General features: G+C 48.3%; 1 protein-coding gene across 1 annotated transcript in view; it reads left to right on the top strand.

The window, feature by feature from the left end:
• gosr1 (golgi SNAP receptor complex member 1) overlaps positions 1–16,474 on the top strand; it is a 40,034-nt gene that overhangs the window by 16,996 nt on the left and 6,564 nt on the right. Inside the window, exon 7 of the mRNA XM_084439645.1 lies at positions 15,869–15,898. Within this exon, the coding sequence (XP_084295771.1) occupies positions 15,869–15,898 (30 nt within the window). The remainder of the gene's footprint in view (positions 1–15,868; positions 15,899–16,474) is intronic.

The raw sequence follows: 16,474 nt of genomic DNA, 5'->3' as shown, positions 1-16,474 counted from the left end.
AGAGCGGCTGATTTCTCCCTCACAAAGGGAGAGTGGCCCTGAAAAGCCTGCAAGATAAGCAGAGCGCTTGCCACAAAAAGCCCCCCAACACAACGTGTCTAGTGATCCGGCAAAGAAAGGGATCCTGTTCGGCAGATGAGAGGCTTTGTAGTCAAATTATTTGCCTGTCAAGAGAACTGCTCGTTTTTTTTCAAAATGTTCCCCCTCTTTTATTCTCATTCTCTCACTCCTGCCATCCCCTCCCTCCTCTCTCTCTCTCTCTCACTCTCTCTCCCCTGCTGTCCCAGCCTGTCTGTCCTTTGTCATTAGCCATTATAGCAACCAAGCTTGAAAAGACTAACTGTAAGATACTGTAATCATCACTATATGATCACATTAAACCACAGGCGACGTGAGAGGGCTTCCCCAAACAGACATAGATAGCGGTGGAAGAGTGCCGGAGGGGATGAGATTGGGTTTCACTTGATTTGTTCTATTAGATAGAGAGAGAGAGCAGGAAGGAGGGATCGGACGCGTTACTGGCTCCCGTAATGACCTAAAGAGGTTTTCATAATCAGAGAATAGATAGGGATTTCCTTTTCTGTTCATGGACGATTGTTGTTCATGGACGATTGGTGTGTGTGTGTGTGTGTGTGTGAGAGTGTGAGTGTGTGTGTGTGTGTGTGAGAGTGTGAGAGGTGGTGTGTGTGTGAGAGAGAGAGAGAAGGATAGGTGGTGTGTGAGGGAGAGAAGGATAGGTGGTGTGTGTGCGTGACTGCGTTTCACACATTGAGGTGGGTAACCAAACACACTTTCTCTCTCTAACCCTCTCTCTCTCTCTCTCTCTCTCTCTCTCTCTCTCTCTCTCTCTCTCGTCCACACACACACACACACACTCTCTCTCTCTCTCTCTCTCTCTCTCTCTCTCTCTCTCTCTCTCACACACACACCCACAGGCACACTGTGACTGAATCAGCACTTCTTAGCATTTTAAAGTGCTCCTCACCTCTTCAGTTCAATCCCCCATCTATTCATTTCTGACTCCGTCTTCTCTTGTTCAGTTGTTGACGGAGTGTGAGTTCAGGCAGATGTCATGCAGCGCCTGTAGGCGCGTTAGCTCCCATGAATACATGAATGAGAATGGGGATGGGGAAACCACAGAGCAACACAGCACTCACAGTTCCACCTCTCCACTCAGCGCTTCCAGACTAACACACGCTTCACAGGGGGCGCTCAGGGCAGCATCTCCTGTGAGGTACGCCATTTCTATCTTTGGTGAACGCACTTCTTTCTTGTTGACACATGGTCACACTGTCTCATATTTGTTTGTCTGAGATCCGTTGGAATAGTTTGTATGTAAGAGAGCGGGTTTGAACTGAGATCATCCTTATGTCATAGCTGAGGTATGTGCCGAAATATTGAATTAATTATGTTGATGCATTCAATATGCATTCATATCTTAATTAAAATCTGAGCTAATTCAATTAGCTCAATTTTCATATTGGAACTTGATCACACTATAAAGGTTTTCTGCCAATATCCAGAGTGGATGTCCAAACACTTTCCACAGTGGTTCTGGGAGGACGAGGGGAACTCCTGTGTCTGTCTGCACTGACGTCCTGTCCCACTGACGTCCTGTCCCACTGACCTCCTGTCCCGCTGACCACCTGTCCCGCTGACCTCCTGTCCCACTGACCTCCTGTCCCGCTGACCTCCTGTCCCGCTGACCACCTGTCCCGCTGACCTCCTGTCCCGCTGACCTCCTGTCCCACTGACGTCCTGTCCCACTGACCTCCTGTCCCACTGACCTCCTGTCCCACTGACGTCCTGTCCCACTGACCTCCTGTCCCGCTGACCACCTGTCCCGCTGACCTCCTGTCCCGCTGACCTCCTGTCCCGCTGACCTCCTGTCCCGCTGACCACCTGTCCCGCTGACCTCCTGTCCCGCTGACCTCCTTTCCCGCTGACCTCCTGTCCCGCTGACCTCCTGTCCCACTGACCTCCTGTCCCACTGACCACCTGTCCCGCTGACCTCCTGTCCCGCTGACCTCCTGTCCCACTGACCACCTGTCCCGCTGACCTCCTGTCCCACTGACCTCCTGTCCCGCTGACCTCCTGTCCCGCTGACGACCTGTCCCGCTGACCTCCTGTCCCACTGACCTCCTGTCCCACTGACGTCCTGTCCCGCTGACGTCCTGTCCCGCTGACCACCTGTCCCGCTGACCACCTGTCCCGCTGACCACCTGTCCCGCTGACCTCCTTTCCCGCTGACCTCCTGTCCAACTGACGTCCTGTCCCACTGACGTCCTGTCCTCCGTTCCTCCCTCGTTCCACCCGAGCCTCTCGGAGGAGGAGGAGAGCGATGGTCTGTTAGTATTCTCTGTAGAGCACCGCTGTCTTATCAGGTATGGCTGAGGCCTTGGTGTGTCTCACACTGGTACTGTACACACACTGGTACTGTACTCACACTGGTACTGTACTCACACTGGTACTGTACACACACTGATACTGTACACACACTGGTACTGTACTCACTGGTACTGTACTCACACTGGTACTGTACTCACACTGGTACTGTACACACACTGGTACTGTGCACACACTGGTACTGTACTCACACTGGTACTGTACACACACTGGTACTGTACTCACACTGGTACTGTGCACACACTGGTACTGTACTCACACTGGTACTGTACTCACACTGGTACTGTACACACACTGGTACTGTACTCACACTGGTACTGTGCACACACTGGTACTGTACTCACACTGGTACTGTACTCACACTGGTACTGTACACACACTGGTACTGTACTCACACTGGTACTGTACTCACACTGTTTCTGTGCACACACTGGTACTGTACTCACACTGGTACTGTGCACACACTGGTACTGTACTCACACTGTTTCTGTGCACACACTGGTACTGTACTCACACTGTTTCTGTGCACACACTGGTACTGTACTCACACTGGTACTGTACACACACTGGTACTGTACTCACACTGGTACTGTACTCACACTGGTACTGTACACACACTGGTACTGTACTCACACTGGTACTGTACACACACTGGTACTGTACTCACACTGGTACTGTACTCACACTGGTACTGTACACACACACACACCGTTCTCTCCTCTCAGACCTTGCTGCCTCTGTCTTCTTTTTCCTCCCTCTCTCCTCATTTCAAACTCTCTTTTTCTCCCTCTATACTTTCTCCCCGTCCCCTCTCCTCTCTCTCTCCCTCCCTCTCCATAGAGCACAGAGGGACACTCATGAATAACTGATAGGAGGAGCGGCTCCATTAAGAGTCCGTACTGGAATCGCTGTAATGGTCACTGACCACTGATTAGCACATCCTCCCAAATGCTGGCATACCTCTATATTGTTCTCTCTCTCTCTCTATCTCTCTCTCTCTCTCTCTCTCTCTCTCTCTCTCTCTCTCTCTCTCTCTCTCTCTGTCACACACACACACTTATTTTCTATCCCTTTGTCTCACTCTCATGTGCGCACACACACACACCATTTTTCGACCTTCCCCAACTTACTCTCACCCCGTTTTCCTACACTTCTCCTGACCTTTTTGTTCTGTGTCTTCTCAATCTCTAAACCACCTCAACAAGGCTCTCGTCCTCTGCAAAAAATGGAGGTCCGTTTTATTTTTATTACTAGAGGACAAAAAATCTCTTTTTCACCTCGCGCAGAAACGCACAGTACTGGCCTACAGCGGCAGTACAGAGGAATGGGCTTATGTGCTTTTACAGGGAGGCCCACAGGCGAGGGATATTTGTCGTCTAATTTCATATTTCAAACCTGTTCATGCTCACATTGCAGTACAGGCTAATTATTATTCCAATGGTTTTCTCCATATTCCTCACTAGATTGTTTGAGATTGATTGTTTGCAAACGATTCAGAACCAGTAGGGCGTTTGAAGGTGTCCACTGTTGCAACGTTAAGAGGGATATTCTTCTGTCTCTCTCTCCCTCGATCTCGGGTGAATGAGTGTCTGCAGTGTGTATTGACTGCAGGGCTGCTACTGTACACAGACATATGGCTTAGACGTCTCTGTGGAGCACTAGAGCTCTCTCTCTCTCTCTCTCTCTCTCTCTCTCTCTCTCTCTCTCTTTCTCTCCACCATCCCTTATGCTCCTCTTTCCAGCTCCTGCATGGTCCCTCCCTTTCTCTCTGTCTCCCCCCCCACAGAGAACGCACTGACTCACTGAGGGCTGTATTGTCATGTACCCCCCGACCTCTCCAAACATCTGAAACACATTTTTAACATTCCAATGGTTCTCTCGATCACTGATCTGGCCCTGTAAAAGCAGACGGTTAAAAGCATGCTGTGTTGTGGCGTTGTGGGCGTAATCAGCCATGGTGTGGATCGAGTTGTCCCTTAGCAGCCACCCATCTGGGGGAGCATCCCCCTGATAGGCTGTAGGAATGATGGATTTGGATCATGAATAGAGCCAGGATAATTCGCCTGGAGTGTGCATCACAAACCATCTCTTCCGATTCACAACATACGGTAAATGATACAGATACAGCACCATTCCAAGCTGTGCTAATCTCATGTATACATTTGTTTGCCTGATAAGTCTGAAAATGATAATAAAAATAGGGTTTAGGTTCACATAACATTCTCATGTGATGTCAGATAACCCTATGTTTGCGTGTGCACAAATAAAGTCACCAAATTGCACAGAGCGCCAGCGTTTGCGTTAAGACGTCTAGTCAGGCCGACGTCAACGCAAACTCATTGCGTAGCGCCGACTGTCTTCATTGTCACAGCCCCTGTCGCGCCAGCCCACCCACTGTCACGCAAACACGCGTGTTGCGCACCGCGAAATTGCCAGAATCGGCGGAGGCGAGAAATATTACGTTTGCGACAGACGAAACTGGCAATTCACCAGCGCTAAGTAATAACGCTGCTTACTGCTGGCATGGAAATAGGACCTTTCATCTCACTATTCTTCCTCTTATCGCTCTCTTTCTCTCTCTCTCTGCAATTTTCTACTATACCACCTCCCCTCCTTCCCCCTCTCCTCCCCCTCCCTCAGAACACTGCATTCTCCCTGGCTGGCCCCCTGCCTGCCCACCGCGCTAGCTCCTCATATGCTAATGTAATCACCAGGAGTGGGGAGTGCCCAGGGGAGCCAGAGTGAGGGAGAGGAGAGGAGGGACGGGGTGGGTGCACCTCGTCTCTGCCCCGGAACAGCAGCTCATGATCGGGGGGAGAGAGACACAGACCCGCCCCCTCCCCTGGAGCTAGCGCTTAGCTTGCAGCGGTATTTCCTCAGTTCCCACCTCCCCATGATGCCTGCCACCGTAATATTTCACATCTGGATGTGATCTAAGGGATTGCGTAGCCATTGTCATTGCCTTTCTCTGATGTGTGTGTGTGGTGTGCAATCTCAGCGGTGCATCTTTAGTGTAGCTCTGTCAGTCCTCTAGCCCAGCTCTTTTTCTCTGGGGCTCCCCCCCCCCCCCCCCCCCCCCCCTTTACACCACACGCGCACATAGGAAAGTGGGTATGTGAGAAGCTGTATGTCTGTGGCTGCATAGAGACAACCCAACTTTCCCGTTGTGTGCGCGCATGCGCGGGCGGGCGCACAGTGTGTGTGCCGGCGGGTGTGCAGTGTGTGTGTGCATGATGCCAGCATGTGCTGGCGTTTGTGTGAACACACACAGACACCCTCTTATGCGTACGGCTGTATACTGAACATCCGCGCCTGTAGTTGGCTACACACAGCTAAAGAAACAGGACGTGACGGCGTCGTCTCGGGAGAGGCAAATGAATTGCGTCCTTCAGACATCAGCGTAAGGCGGTTTCTTCTCATCCCTCCTCCTCACTGGGGCCGGTCCCAGCAGCTCTGACAGCTTCTCTGCTGCCTGTGTTACACCCAGAGGAACACACGCTTCATCTTTCACTGTATCTAATCAACCGCAGCGGTAGAATATGACTCTGTCTCTCTCTCCCTCCCTCCCACCTCTTCCTCTCTGACATCCGCTCTGTTCTCGTCTTTAGGAGAGTCCGTCCGTCCGTCTCTCGCTCTCATTCCGCTCCCCTCTCCGTTCTCCCTCCCTCCTCTCTCCTGCGGTTTCTCCCTCCACCCCTCCCTCCCTCCCCCCCTCCCTCCCTCCCTCCCCCCCCTGCTGTGCTTGTCGGTTCTCAGCAGCGTGGACATAAATCTCTCTCTCACACCAAGACTCCCAGCAATCAGAGCGAGGCAGCATTTGGACGTCCACTCTTCTCACTGGCGCGGGTGGTAGGATCCAGGTGTTTACATGCCTGAATCTGTTTGTGTGTGTGCTTGTGTGCGTGTGTGTGTGGGTGTGTGTTTGTGTGCGCGTCGAGGTGAGACTCTTTTCTTATCTACATGTGATTTACTTTGATAAGATAAATAGGCGCCATAATAATATTTGTTATTATCCCCATAATATTATTTGTATCAGTAGGCCAGTCTGGTACCTATCCATCACTGGACCACAGTTCAGAGGAAGAGCCTCAGAGCTCTCTCAACAGAGGGGAGCCCCAGGGGGGCGGCCGTGTAACACCATCCAATCTCCTTGAAGATTATTGACAGGCCCTGGCCATATGATCCCACCCCCTGATGCTGAGCTGCTAGATCCCCTGCAGGACCCTTTTCCCCACAGGCAGGTGGGCCGTATGGATGCCTGACTAATATATTAGGGTAACAACAGTGGGGTCTTGGTGACCTTTGCCCCATTGGGTGATTGGGTAGTTAGATTGATGGACATTTCTTGTAATATGTATTTGTTTAAAGACTGGTAGATCTCCCTTGCCGGACAACCTCGCTGTATGGGAAAGGTTAATATAATATATAATAAGGGTATAGTAGTCATTAAGCTAATTTGATCAGGAGGTATTATTGGGCATTGATGGGTGCTCAATCCCTCGCAGACTATTATGCCCAAGATCACTACCCCACTCTGACCTGTAGGTGGCAGGATCCTTATATCAATCTAGTTATGTTTTCGAGAGCCGCTGCTCCATAAAGTGCAGATGTTTCTGCCAACTGGGGTGTGTGGCCTCCCATACCAATGAACCGGCACTGCAGTGATAACGGCAGGTCTGGCGTTGCGCAGAGCCAGGGGAGTTTCATTAGGAGAAGATTTGCACCTATAAAAAGGGGAGACCGGTGTTTTGAGCCTGATTATGTACTTCAGGGCGTGTCTGTGGGTATGTGTGTGTGTGCGTGCGCGCGCGTGTGTATAAATGTGTGTATATGTGTGTATTTAAGTGTGAACCCAAGTGTAAATCAATCACACAGGGAGAGGGAATTAGCTTTGTGCTAATGACCAATTTAATGACTGCAGCAGAGTAGCAGAGAGAGGCAGAAGGGGAGAATACCCCATAGCTGGAGCCTCCACTGGACTGGACCTACACAAGCCTGGTACACATACACACAACAGCTCTCTCACATATCCACACCTACTTGTGCACGTGCGCACACAACACACACGTCCCCCGTCCTCTCTGTTAGTCTTCTTATAGCCTGTTAGAGAGTGCGCAACACATAAATCCTTCCCCCCGTCTCATCTGTGATATAAAAACCCCATGAATCAGCCCTCACCGGGGTAACACCCCCGCCCCTCCCAGCACAGCCTATGATTTAACGGCAAGCAGCACCAACGGCAGACGGACAGCATAGATGTACTTTTTTTTTGAAGCCCCCACATCTGCTACCGTAGCCATTGTTAGCCCACTGTTGACAGCTGTGTCAGGTGGGTGTGGAGGTGCAGTGGAGCAGCTGTCCTGTCTCTTCTTCCAGGCCTGGAGAGGCAGCATGCAGTCTGTCAGGGAGTTACCCAGCTGTGTCACCGTAAAGCCCCCCCCCCCCCCCCCCCGCCCGCCACAATCATTCCTCTGGTGTTGGTTAATTAGTAAGCATGTAACGGTATCAAAAACTCACGGTACGGTAATATCAAGGTCCACAGTACGGTATATCACGGTATTAAACACAGTTTTAAAACACAAAATTTAAAGAGGAAGAAGATTTGTACTTTGGAAAAAACACCATAGCATTTATTAAACACATTTCTGATGTGTACAGTTTTTTTTCTTTTAATTTAAAGTGCTTCTGCTTTCCTTACAATCGCGGATCAACGATGATCCGTTGCACCACTATTCAGTAGTGATAGAGGAGGTCTGTGGGTATAGATGGTGTGTTGAGCAGTGATAGAGGAGGTCTGTGGGTATAGATGGTGTGTTGAGCAGTGATAGAGGAGGTCTGTGGGTATAGATGGTGTGTTGAGCAGTGATAGAGGAGGTCTGTGGGTATAGATGGTGTGTTGAGCAGTGATAGAGGAGGTCTGTGGGTATAGATGGTGTGTTGAGCAGTGATAGAGGAGGTCTGTGGGTATAGATGGTGTGTTGAACAGTGATAGAGGAGGTCTGTGGGTATAGACAGTGTGTTGAGCAGTGATAGAGGAGGTCTGTGGGTATAGATGGTGTGTTGGGCAGTGATAGAGGAGGTCTGTGGGTATAGATGGTGTGTTGAGCAGTGATAGAGGAGGTCTGTGGGTATAGATGGTGTGTTGAGCAGTGATAGAGGAGGTCTGTGGGTATAGATGGTGTGTTGAACAGTGATAGAGGAGGTCTGTGGGTATAGATGGTGTGTTGAGCAGTGATAGAGGAGGTCTGTGGGTATAGATGGTGTGTTGAGCAGTGATAGAGGAGGTCTGTGGGTATAGATGGTGTGTTGAGCAGTGATAGAGGAGGTCTGTGGGTATAGATGGTGTGTTGAGCAGTGATAGAGGAGGTCTGTGGGTATAGACGGTGTGTTGAACAGTGATAGATGAGGTCTGTGTGTATAGATGGTGTGTTGAACAGTGATAGAGGAGGTCTGTGGGTATAGATGGTGTGTTGAGCAGTGATAGAGGAGGTCTGTGGGTATAGATGGTGTGTTGAGCAGTGATGGAGGAGGTCTGTGGGTATAGATGGTGTGTGGAGCAGTGATAGAGGAGGTCTGTGGGTATAGGTGGTGTGTTGAGCAGTGATAGAGGAGGTCTGTGGGTATAGATGGTGTGTTGAGCAGTGATAGAGGAGGTCTGTGGGTATAGATGGTGTGTTGAGCAGTGATAGAGGAGGTCTGTGGGTATAGACGGTGTGTTGAACAGTGATAGAGGAGGTCTGTGTGTATAGATGGTGTGTTGAACAGTGATAGAGGAGGTCTGTGGGTATAGATGGTGTGTTGAGCAGTGATAGAGGAGGTCTGTGGGTATAGATGGTGTGTTGAGCAGTGATGGAGGAGGTCTGTGGGTATAGATGGTGTGTTGAGCAGTGATAGAGGAGGTCTGTGGGTATAGATGGTGTGTTGAGCAGTGATAGAGGAGGTCTGTGGGTATAGATGGTGTGTTGAACCGTGATAGAGGAGGTCTGTGGGTATAGATGGTGTGTTGAGCAGTGATAGAGGAGGTCTGTGGGTATAGATGGTGTGTTGAGCAGTGATAGAGGAGGTCTGTGGGTATAGATGGTGTGTTGAGCAGTGATAGAGGAGGTCTGTGGGTATAGATGGTGTGTTGAACAGTGATAGAGGAGGTCTGTGGGTATAGATGGTGTGTTGAGCAGTGATAGAGGAGGTCTGTGGGTATAGACGGTGTGTTGAGCAGTGATAGAGGAGGTCTGTGGGTATAGATGGTGTGTTGAACAGTGATAGAGGAGGTCTGTGGGTATAGACGGTGTGTTTAACAGTGATAGAGGAGGTCTGTGGGTATAGATGGTGTGTTGAGCAGTAATAGAGGAGGTCTGTGGGTATAGACGGTGTGTTGAACAGTGATAGAGGAGGTCTGTGGGTATAGATGGTGTGTTGAGCAGTGATAGAGGAGGTCTGTGGGTATAGATGGTGTGTTGAGCAGTGATAGAGGAGGTCTGTGGGTATAGATGGTGTGTTGAGCAGTGATAGAGGAGGTCTGTGGGTATAGAGGGTGTGTTGAGCAGTGATAGAGGAGGTCTGTGGGTATAGACGGTGTGTTGAGAAGTGATAGAGGAGGTCTGTGGGTATAGATGGTGTGTTGAGCAGTGATAGAGGAGGTCTGTGGGTATAGATGGTGTGTTGAGCAGTGATAGAGGAGGTCTGTGGGTATAGATGGTGTGTTGAACAGTGATAGAGGAGGTCTGTGGGTATAGACGGTGTGTTGAGCAGTGATAGAGGAGGTCTGTGGGTATAGATGGTGTTTTGAGCAGTCAGAAGAGGGAAAGAGGCTGAGCAGAGAGCCCAGGTCTGATCTCTGATGCTGCGCTTCTACGGCAGGAGACTGGATGAAAGAAGTGACAGGTCTAAAAAAAAAAAATAATTAAAAAAAACTACAGAAGAGGAAGAGAAAAGAGATGAGGAGGGAGAGAATGGAAAGAAACGATGGGAGGACAAGAGGGGGGGTGGGGGTTAAACATATGCTGGATGTGCTTGAGCCACGTTACGAGATCCCATCGCACACCCACTTTGCTGAGAAGATTGTGCCAAATCTTTATGAGCAGTAAAAGGCAAAAGTTGTCAGTGAATTATCCCAGGCATCCTCTGTTGCTCTCACAGACGGGTGGACCTCCAGGGCAACGGAAATCTACGTGACTAGTGTGGATTGAACGACCAGTTGCTGGTTAGCTATGAGAGGCTGGATCCTAGCCAACCGTTGCATCCCCCCAACCCGCAACGGAGGGTTATCAGCTGGGCTGGGACTCCGCCTCTCATCCCTAACCAGCAACTGAGCCAATTGAGCTAAAGGTGGTTAGCTAGCTCGATCGTAAATTACTGAAACTGAACAAATATGACACCGATAAGCACACCGATGCCAATAGTTAGCTTGATATAACTAAGACATCTGACCAGTCCAGAACAGTGAGTTTAGCCTACGGTTTTACCGAGCCAGTCCCAAGGTTACCGCTTGACCAAAAAATACTGCGGTTACCGTAATATCGCGGTTACCGTTACATGCTCCAAGCAGCACTGGCTCCAAGGAGTACTGTACAGTTTGAGAATCCTACAGAATCTAATTTGTGTTCTTTGCATTCTTGATACTTACAATTAAAACAAAAAATGAATCAGTTTGTGATAAAGATTTAATATCTCCCAGGCGCACGGAACAATTCCAAACTTGGAGAATAAAATCTGCTGCAGCGACTTGACTGCCCCACTTCTGAAGTGAAAATGAGTTTGGAGACCCCGGCCGGGAAGGTCAGCTGTTAAGTATAGATCTGTGAACACGACGGATTGACCTTATCCCTTCCAGCAGGCCTGAGGTCAGCCACAGTGAGATGACCATCAAACGGAATACAGGAGCCCACCATTAAAGACCATTACCAGGACAAATCTGAACTGGAATACATCAATACACATCTGTGTCTAAGGGACCCGGGTTCCCTGACAAAAAAACCCTACTCGTTCGATACCTGACACTGACCTGGACTACATCAACACCCACTCTTTCCTGTGGAATTGGATTAGAGCCTTTTGATTGGCTCATTTGTTTGACCACTGTTGTATTAGGAAGCAGACAAACCTTAATCAACCGTTTTTCTCCACTTCCTTCCCCTGTAATTCTCAGACCGTTTTAGCACAATTAGCCAAAACTTTCATGGAAACACAGGCTCAATAAACATGCTGATTGGGTTTGGACTGGGAGTAGTATACAGATGGTTATTATTTTAATCATAAAATGATGAAGCTTGATTATGTCAGGAGAAGCACACACAGTCTACCAATATCTGCCATGATTATAAAGCTGTTCTTCCATTTGTATTTGCATGACCTCCATATTTCTTCCAACCTTGGAGAAGAGCCCAACTTCTGTCGAGGAAAGAACTGCCAGCACAGCTTTATACTGCGCACGCACACGCACACACACACACACACACACACACACACACACACACAGACCCCATCTCCTTTTGACGCGCTCCTCCTAATCATAAAAGATGTGCGGGTCATACTTGGCTGTGCAGGGGTCAATCCATTATACACAAAGGGACCTTGCCAGTCATAGATCTGTCGTCCTGAGTGAGCCAGGTGGCACAGGATAGCAGCGCCCGTGTGCCCTGCTGCCCCCATCCATCACCTGGGAGGTGTGGGGGGGTTTTGTCGGTCCTAAGAGACTCAACATTGTACAGTCCTCCCTATGTGATACCAATGCAAGACTAGACCACAATGCTGAGGCCCGAGGCAAATGAAGACTGAATTCGTATTTAAGTATGAGTAATGATATTCAAAGGTTCGACAGGTCCAAATGGGTTAATCGAAGATGTTCCAGATTTTCTTATTTGCAAAATTACCTCCAGCTATTCTGTGGCGCCCCATTCCCAGAGTGGAGGGCTGAACTAATGACTCCTGTTTGTTTGCTTTCTCCTCTTTTCTACTGAAGCATTACCATTATTGATTCTAATTACAGAATAAACTGCTGAGAGCATTGTATTTGATGAGCAACCTGAGCCACAAGAGAGAGGGTCATGGCTCGAAGTGTGCGTGCGCGTGTCTGTGCATGTGTGCGCGTATGTGTGTGCATGTGTGCGCGCGCCTTTGTTTATCACTCACTGTGGGACAAGACTCCCAACTGATAGTCGACCATGCCCTCTAGACCGGTAGCCTGTTGGGGCTCTTGGCTCCCTCGGGGAACAGTCACTCTGGGCCTCCTTACCCCAGTCTCCCCCTCTTCATCTGGGAGTCATCCACAGGCCAGAACAACAGACCAGACCAGTGGTTTAGCCCGATTGTGGCAAAACCTCATTATCTCCAGCTCAGCTCCACTCCGCTTCATCTACATCACAATAACACGCCTGTCTGTCATTACCACCACCTCTGGGAGCCGGCATGAAAACAAACGCTGCATCACTGAAAGGTCTCCTCAAGATCTCAGGACTATTATGCTGTTGTTATGCTAGCTTCAGCATCGCTAATAGACAGCTTGACTCAGTTTCAAGTCCCCTCATGTTGTTCTCACAAAAGGAGCTGTTGTCAAAATACTGCTTTGTTGTTGTACCATTAGCCTTGCTGAAACTGTCTGTTACAGCCACTGCACAGTACTTATAGTTATGATTTATAAAATATTTAATATTATCAAAGATTGAGAATCTCACATTCCAGACCATTAGCTCTGTCGTAATAATTAGGTTGCATTTGTAACACTAAACAGGAAGTGAGGCAGGTGCCAGCTGTTTAATTGTGACGCAGTCAGTGCTAGGTATGTGTGCAGCTGGTGTTGTTAAGCTGCTGCAGTTTGTCAACATTGCTGTCCATTCATATACCTCATCATCATTTATGTTGTCCTATTGAAAGTGAAGACCTCTGGGTCTATAAAAGTAAGCTACAAACCTGAAGATTCGCATGGGCCTATGACTAAACTTGGCAACCATCTTGGAAAGTACTGTATGGTTTGGTCTCTGACAGGGGCTGCAGTGTTGGCCATTGCGGTAGTATGTTGTAGCTTGCCCTGTTGGACCTAATCTAGATCTAGACTAGAACTGAGGAGGCATATTGAAGCCTACGCAGGCAGTTGCAGGTGTGAGCATGTATCCAGCTGTTTGATGCTCATGTATGATACTGCACACAAACATAATCACGTCCTCCAGGCTTCAGCCTTTTATGTTGGTACATGTTGGTACAATTAAATTTGACATAATTAAAAGTATATGTAGCTAACTGGATCTTTTTAGCTCAGTCATGCGGGGGCATTAAGAGACCCTGCCCAGTAACAAAATGGCAGTTGACTGCCAGTGAGTTTCCTTGTTAATGAACGACGATGAGAGGAAGACGGAGATGGAGAAAAGAGCCCTGTCAGCACTGAGGGGGCCATTTGTAACGATTAGCCGCATAGTGCTAAGTCTCTAAGATGTCTTCATCAACTGTTTGTGCTCCAGCCTAATGATGAATGAAGCTGCACCACTGTGTGGAGTGACACACAAAGTAAACAACCATCTTTTGATTCAGTGATAGTGTATTACGGAAAGTGAGGAGAGTTCTGCGATGATTGCTGCCATTTCAGAGCCGTTAGCCTATTATGGGTATGGGTGGCAGTTGAAAAAGATGTATATAACACTAAAACATGCAGGGTTGCCAACTTTTGACGCCTGGCATGAGATTTTGCTTGCACACGCACATACATACTGTACATGTGCTGCAATAGGTTTTTATGGACTAGCATCTCAACATTAGAAAATAGGCCAAAAGCAGGAGACTGACAATGACGTATGAGAGCTGGCAACCCTGCACAAGATGACAGAAATGGTGGCTTTGCATACTTCTGTTTGTGTTAGGATTGAGCTGCACACCTGGCATCTCTGCTATGCAAGTATGCAAGATCTCCAGTTGATGTACTTCCCTTGCCATGTGCTTGGAGGAAAACCATGCTTAAAGCTGCAGTATGTAACTTTTGTGCTATGTGCTTACTACGAGCCAGCTACGAAGTACTGTAGCAATTGAGGAAAATTCAGTCTAACCGGGTAAATTCAGTCTGCTTTCCAGTCTGCTGTTTGGGTTTGGGTACCCACAAGGCCATAGAAGAATGTCCTCTGTTGCTGAATGGATTTCAGCACACTCACATAATTTGAACCAGGTGTGGCCATGCCTCCAAGCTTTTTTTTGTCAGTTTTTATGCTCTTGTGTTGACCTGACTCCAGATTCTGATAATTATTTATAGTTGCTGTAGCAGATCCAAACAGCAGTCTACAAAGACAGAGTTTTCACAGAATCGTATACACTGCAGCTTTAATGATGTAAACATTTTGTAAGCCTCTACTTTGACACACTGAAGATGGCTCGTCGCATATTAGAGAGGCTCCATTTCAGGCGCCTCCCTCCTTGCTCCTGTAACCCCTCTTTTTTTATTTTCTAGCAGTCTGTCCCTCATGTCTGGCCAGCACCAGTGTTAAGAGTGTTAGTTGCCATGTTAGCACTATTCAAGAGGGAGTGCAGGGGCAAGTCATGCCAGGAGTTAAGTGCATCACCGTCTCGGTCCCACATGGATGTGATGGAACTACTACACTCTTGTCAGTCTTCTGTCATTTCTTATGAAGGATTGAAAAAAAGAAGGACTGGCCTCAGTTGCTTATATTGTCCATCATTCTGTCAGGGGTAGTAGCTCCAATGGAATTACCTGACTCTGCTTGACATTTTAATGGATTTGATTCAAGGTTTATTGAATTCTGTACCTCAGCAAAAGGTTGTTTCCTTCTGTGAGCATGAAGGGAATAACATTTCCTGTGTGGAGGGAATAATGTTTTCTTTTAACCACAGCCTGGGTTTTTGAACACCTGCACTGACGATGTATCTTTTTCACGCAGCTTCAGGTAGGCTGGTTGTGAACTGTGCACTTTCTCAGAGGCCTCTCAGAGCTCAGCATGCTCTTTCGGACAACATATATAGTAGACAGGACATCATATTGTAATGGATGTTTAATGGGTGAGTTTGCTTGAGTGACTGCAAAGTCACACAGTACATTTGCCATTGGGTTTACACTTTGGTCGTCTTAAGTGTCAGCTGGTTGTCACAGTTGACAAGACATTCAAGCATGTTTATTTGTCATATGTACCAGATACAGGTACCATGCACAATGAAACGCTACATGCATTACCTATACAGTACAGCAAACAGCTTGTGTAGAAAGTTGTGCATGATATCAGCTAACTGACGGGATCATGGCCAGCCCAACGTACCCATGGCGCCTGCTCAGGATTCTGGGCAACTTGGCGTCCACCACTGCCTCTCAGTTCCAGACGTCCAGAGAGAGAGAGAGAGAGAGAGAGAGAGCTGTGGAGAAGCACTAGTCATTCAACCGTTTCCATCTTAACCACACTGCCTCACCTCAATAACTAACACTCTCTCTCTTTCTCCCTCCCTCTCTCTCTCTCCCCCTTTCTCTCTCTCCTCGCAGTTCCGACCGACTGATGGATGACACAATAAGGTAAGCCTGATGCGTGTTCGCGCATGATAGCACACATCCAACACGGATGCAATTTATATAAACATGTAGGACCATACACTTAGCCTACAACTCACATATCCAATATACCCCCAAACGGACCTATCTGCCCGAATGACTGAATTAATTCAGCCTTTGTTCTGAGATCTGAGATGGCAGTTGTACATTTATCTTAAGTCCATTATAGACCAGCGAGATAGTGAGAGATCCTTTACTTCTTTATTCGAAATGACAAAACCACCATTCCATCTCTAGATATCTCACATGTTCTCCTCTTACGTGTGCCATTACTTCCGCTGACGGACTCCGTTAGATGTGGAGAGCACAGAGATTGGCCTAAAAGCTGATCTTGTCTCTTTAGTGGCGTGATATGACCGGGCTCAGTGTAGAGTTCCAGGGACGAAAATCCATGTTCTCCTTTCGATGTCCTCTAGTAAGGAAGTGGAGGCATCAGAAACATAGCAGGCCTATCGATGTTGGTTGTTGTACCATATACTATATAGCATGGCAGGATTCTACCACCATAGACCAGTGATAATCATGTCTCTTTTATGAAGT

The sequence above is a fragment of the Borostomias antarcticus genome, assembly GCF_949987555.1.
Source record: "Borostomias antarcticus genome assembly, chromosome: 1".
Lineage (NCBI taxonomy): Eukaryota > Metazoa > Chordata > Actinopteri > Stomiiformes > Stomiidae > Borostomias > Borostomias antarcticus.
Note: the sequence above shows the minus strand (reverse complement) of the source record. Positions and strands in the feature narration are given on the sequence as shown.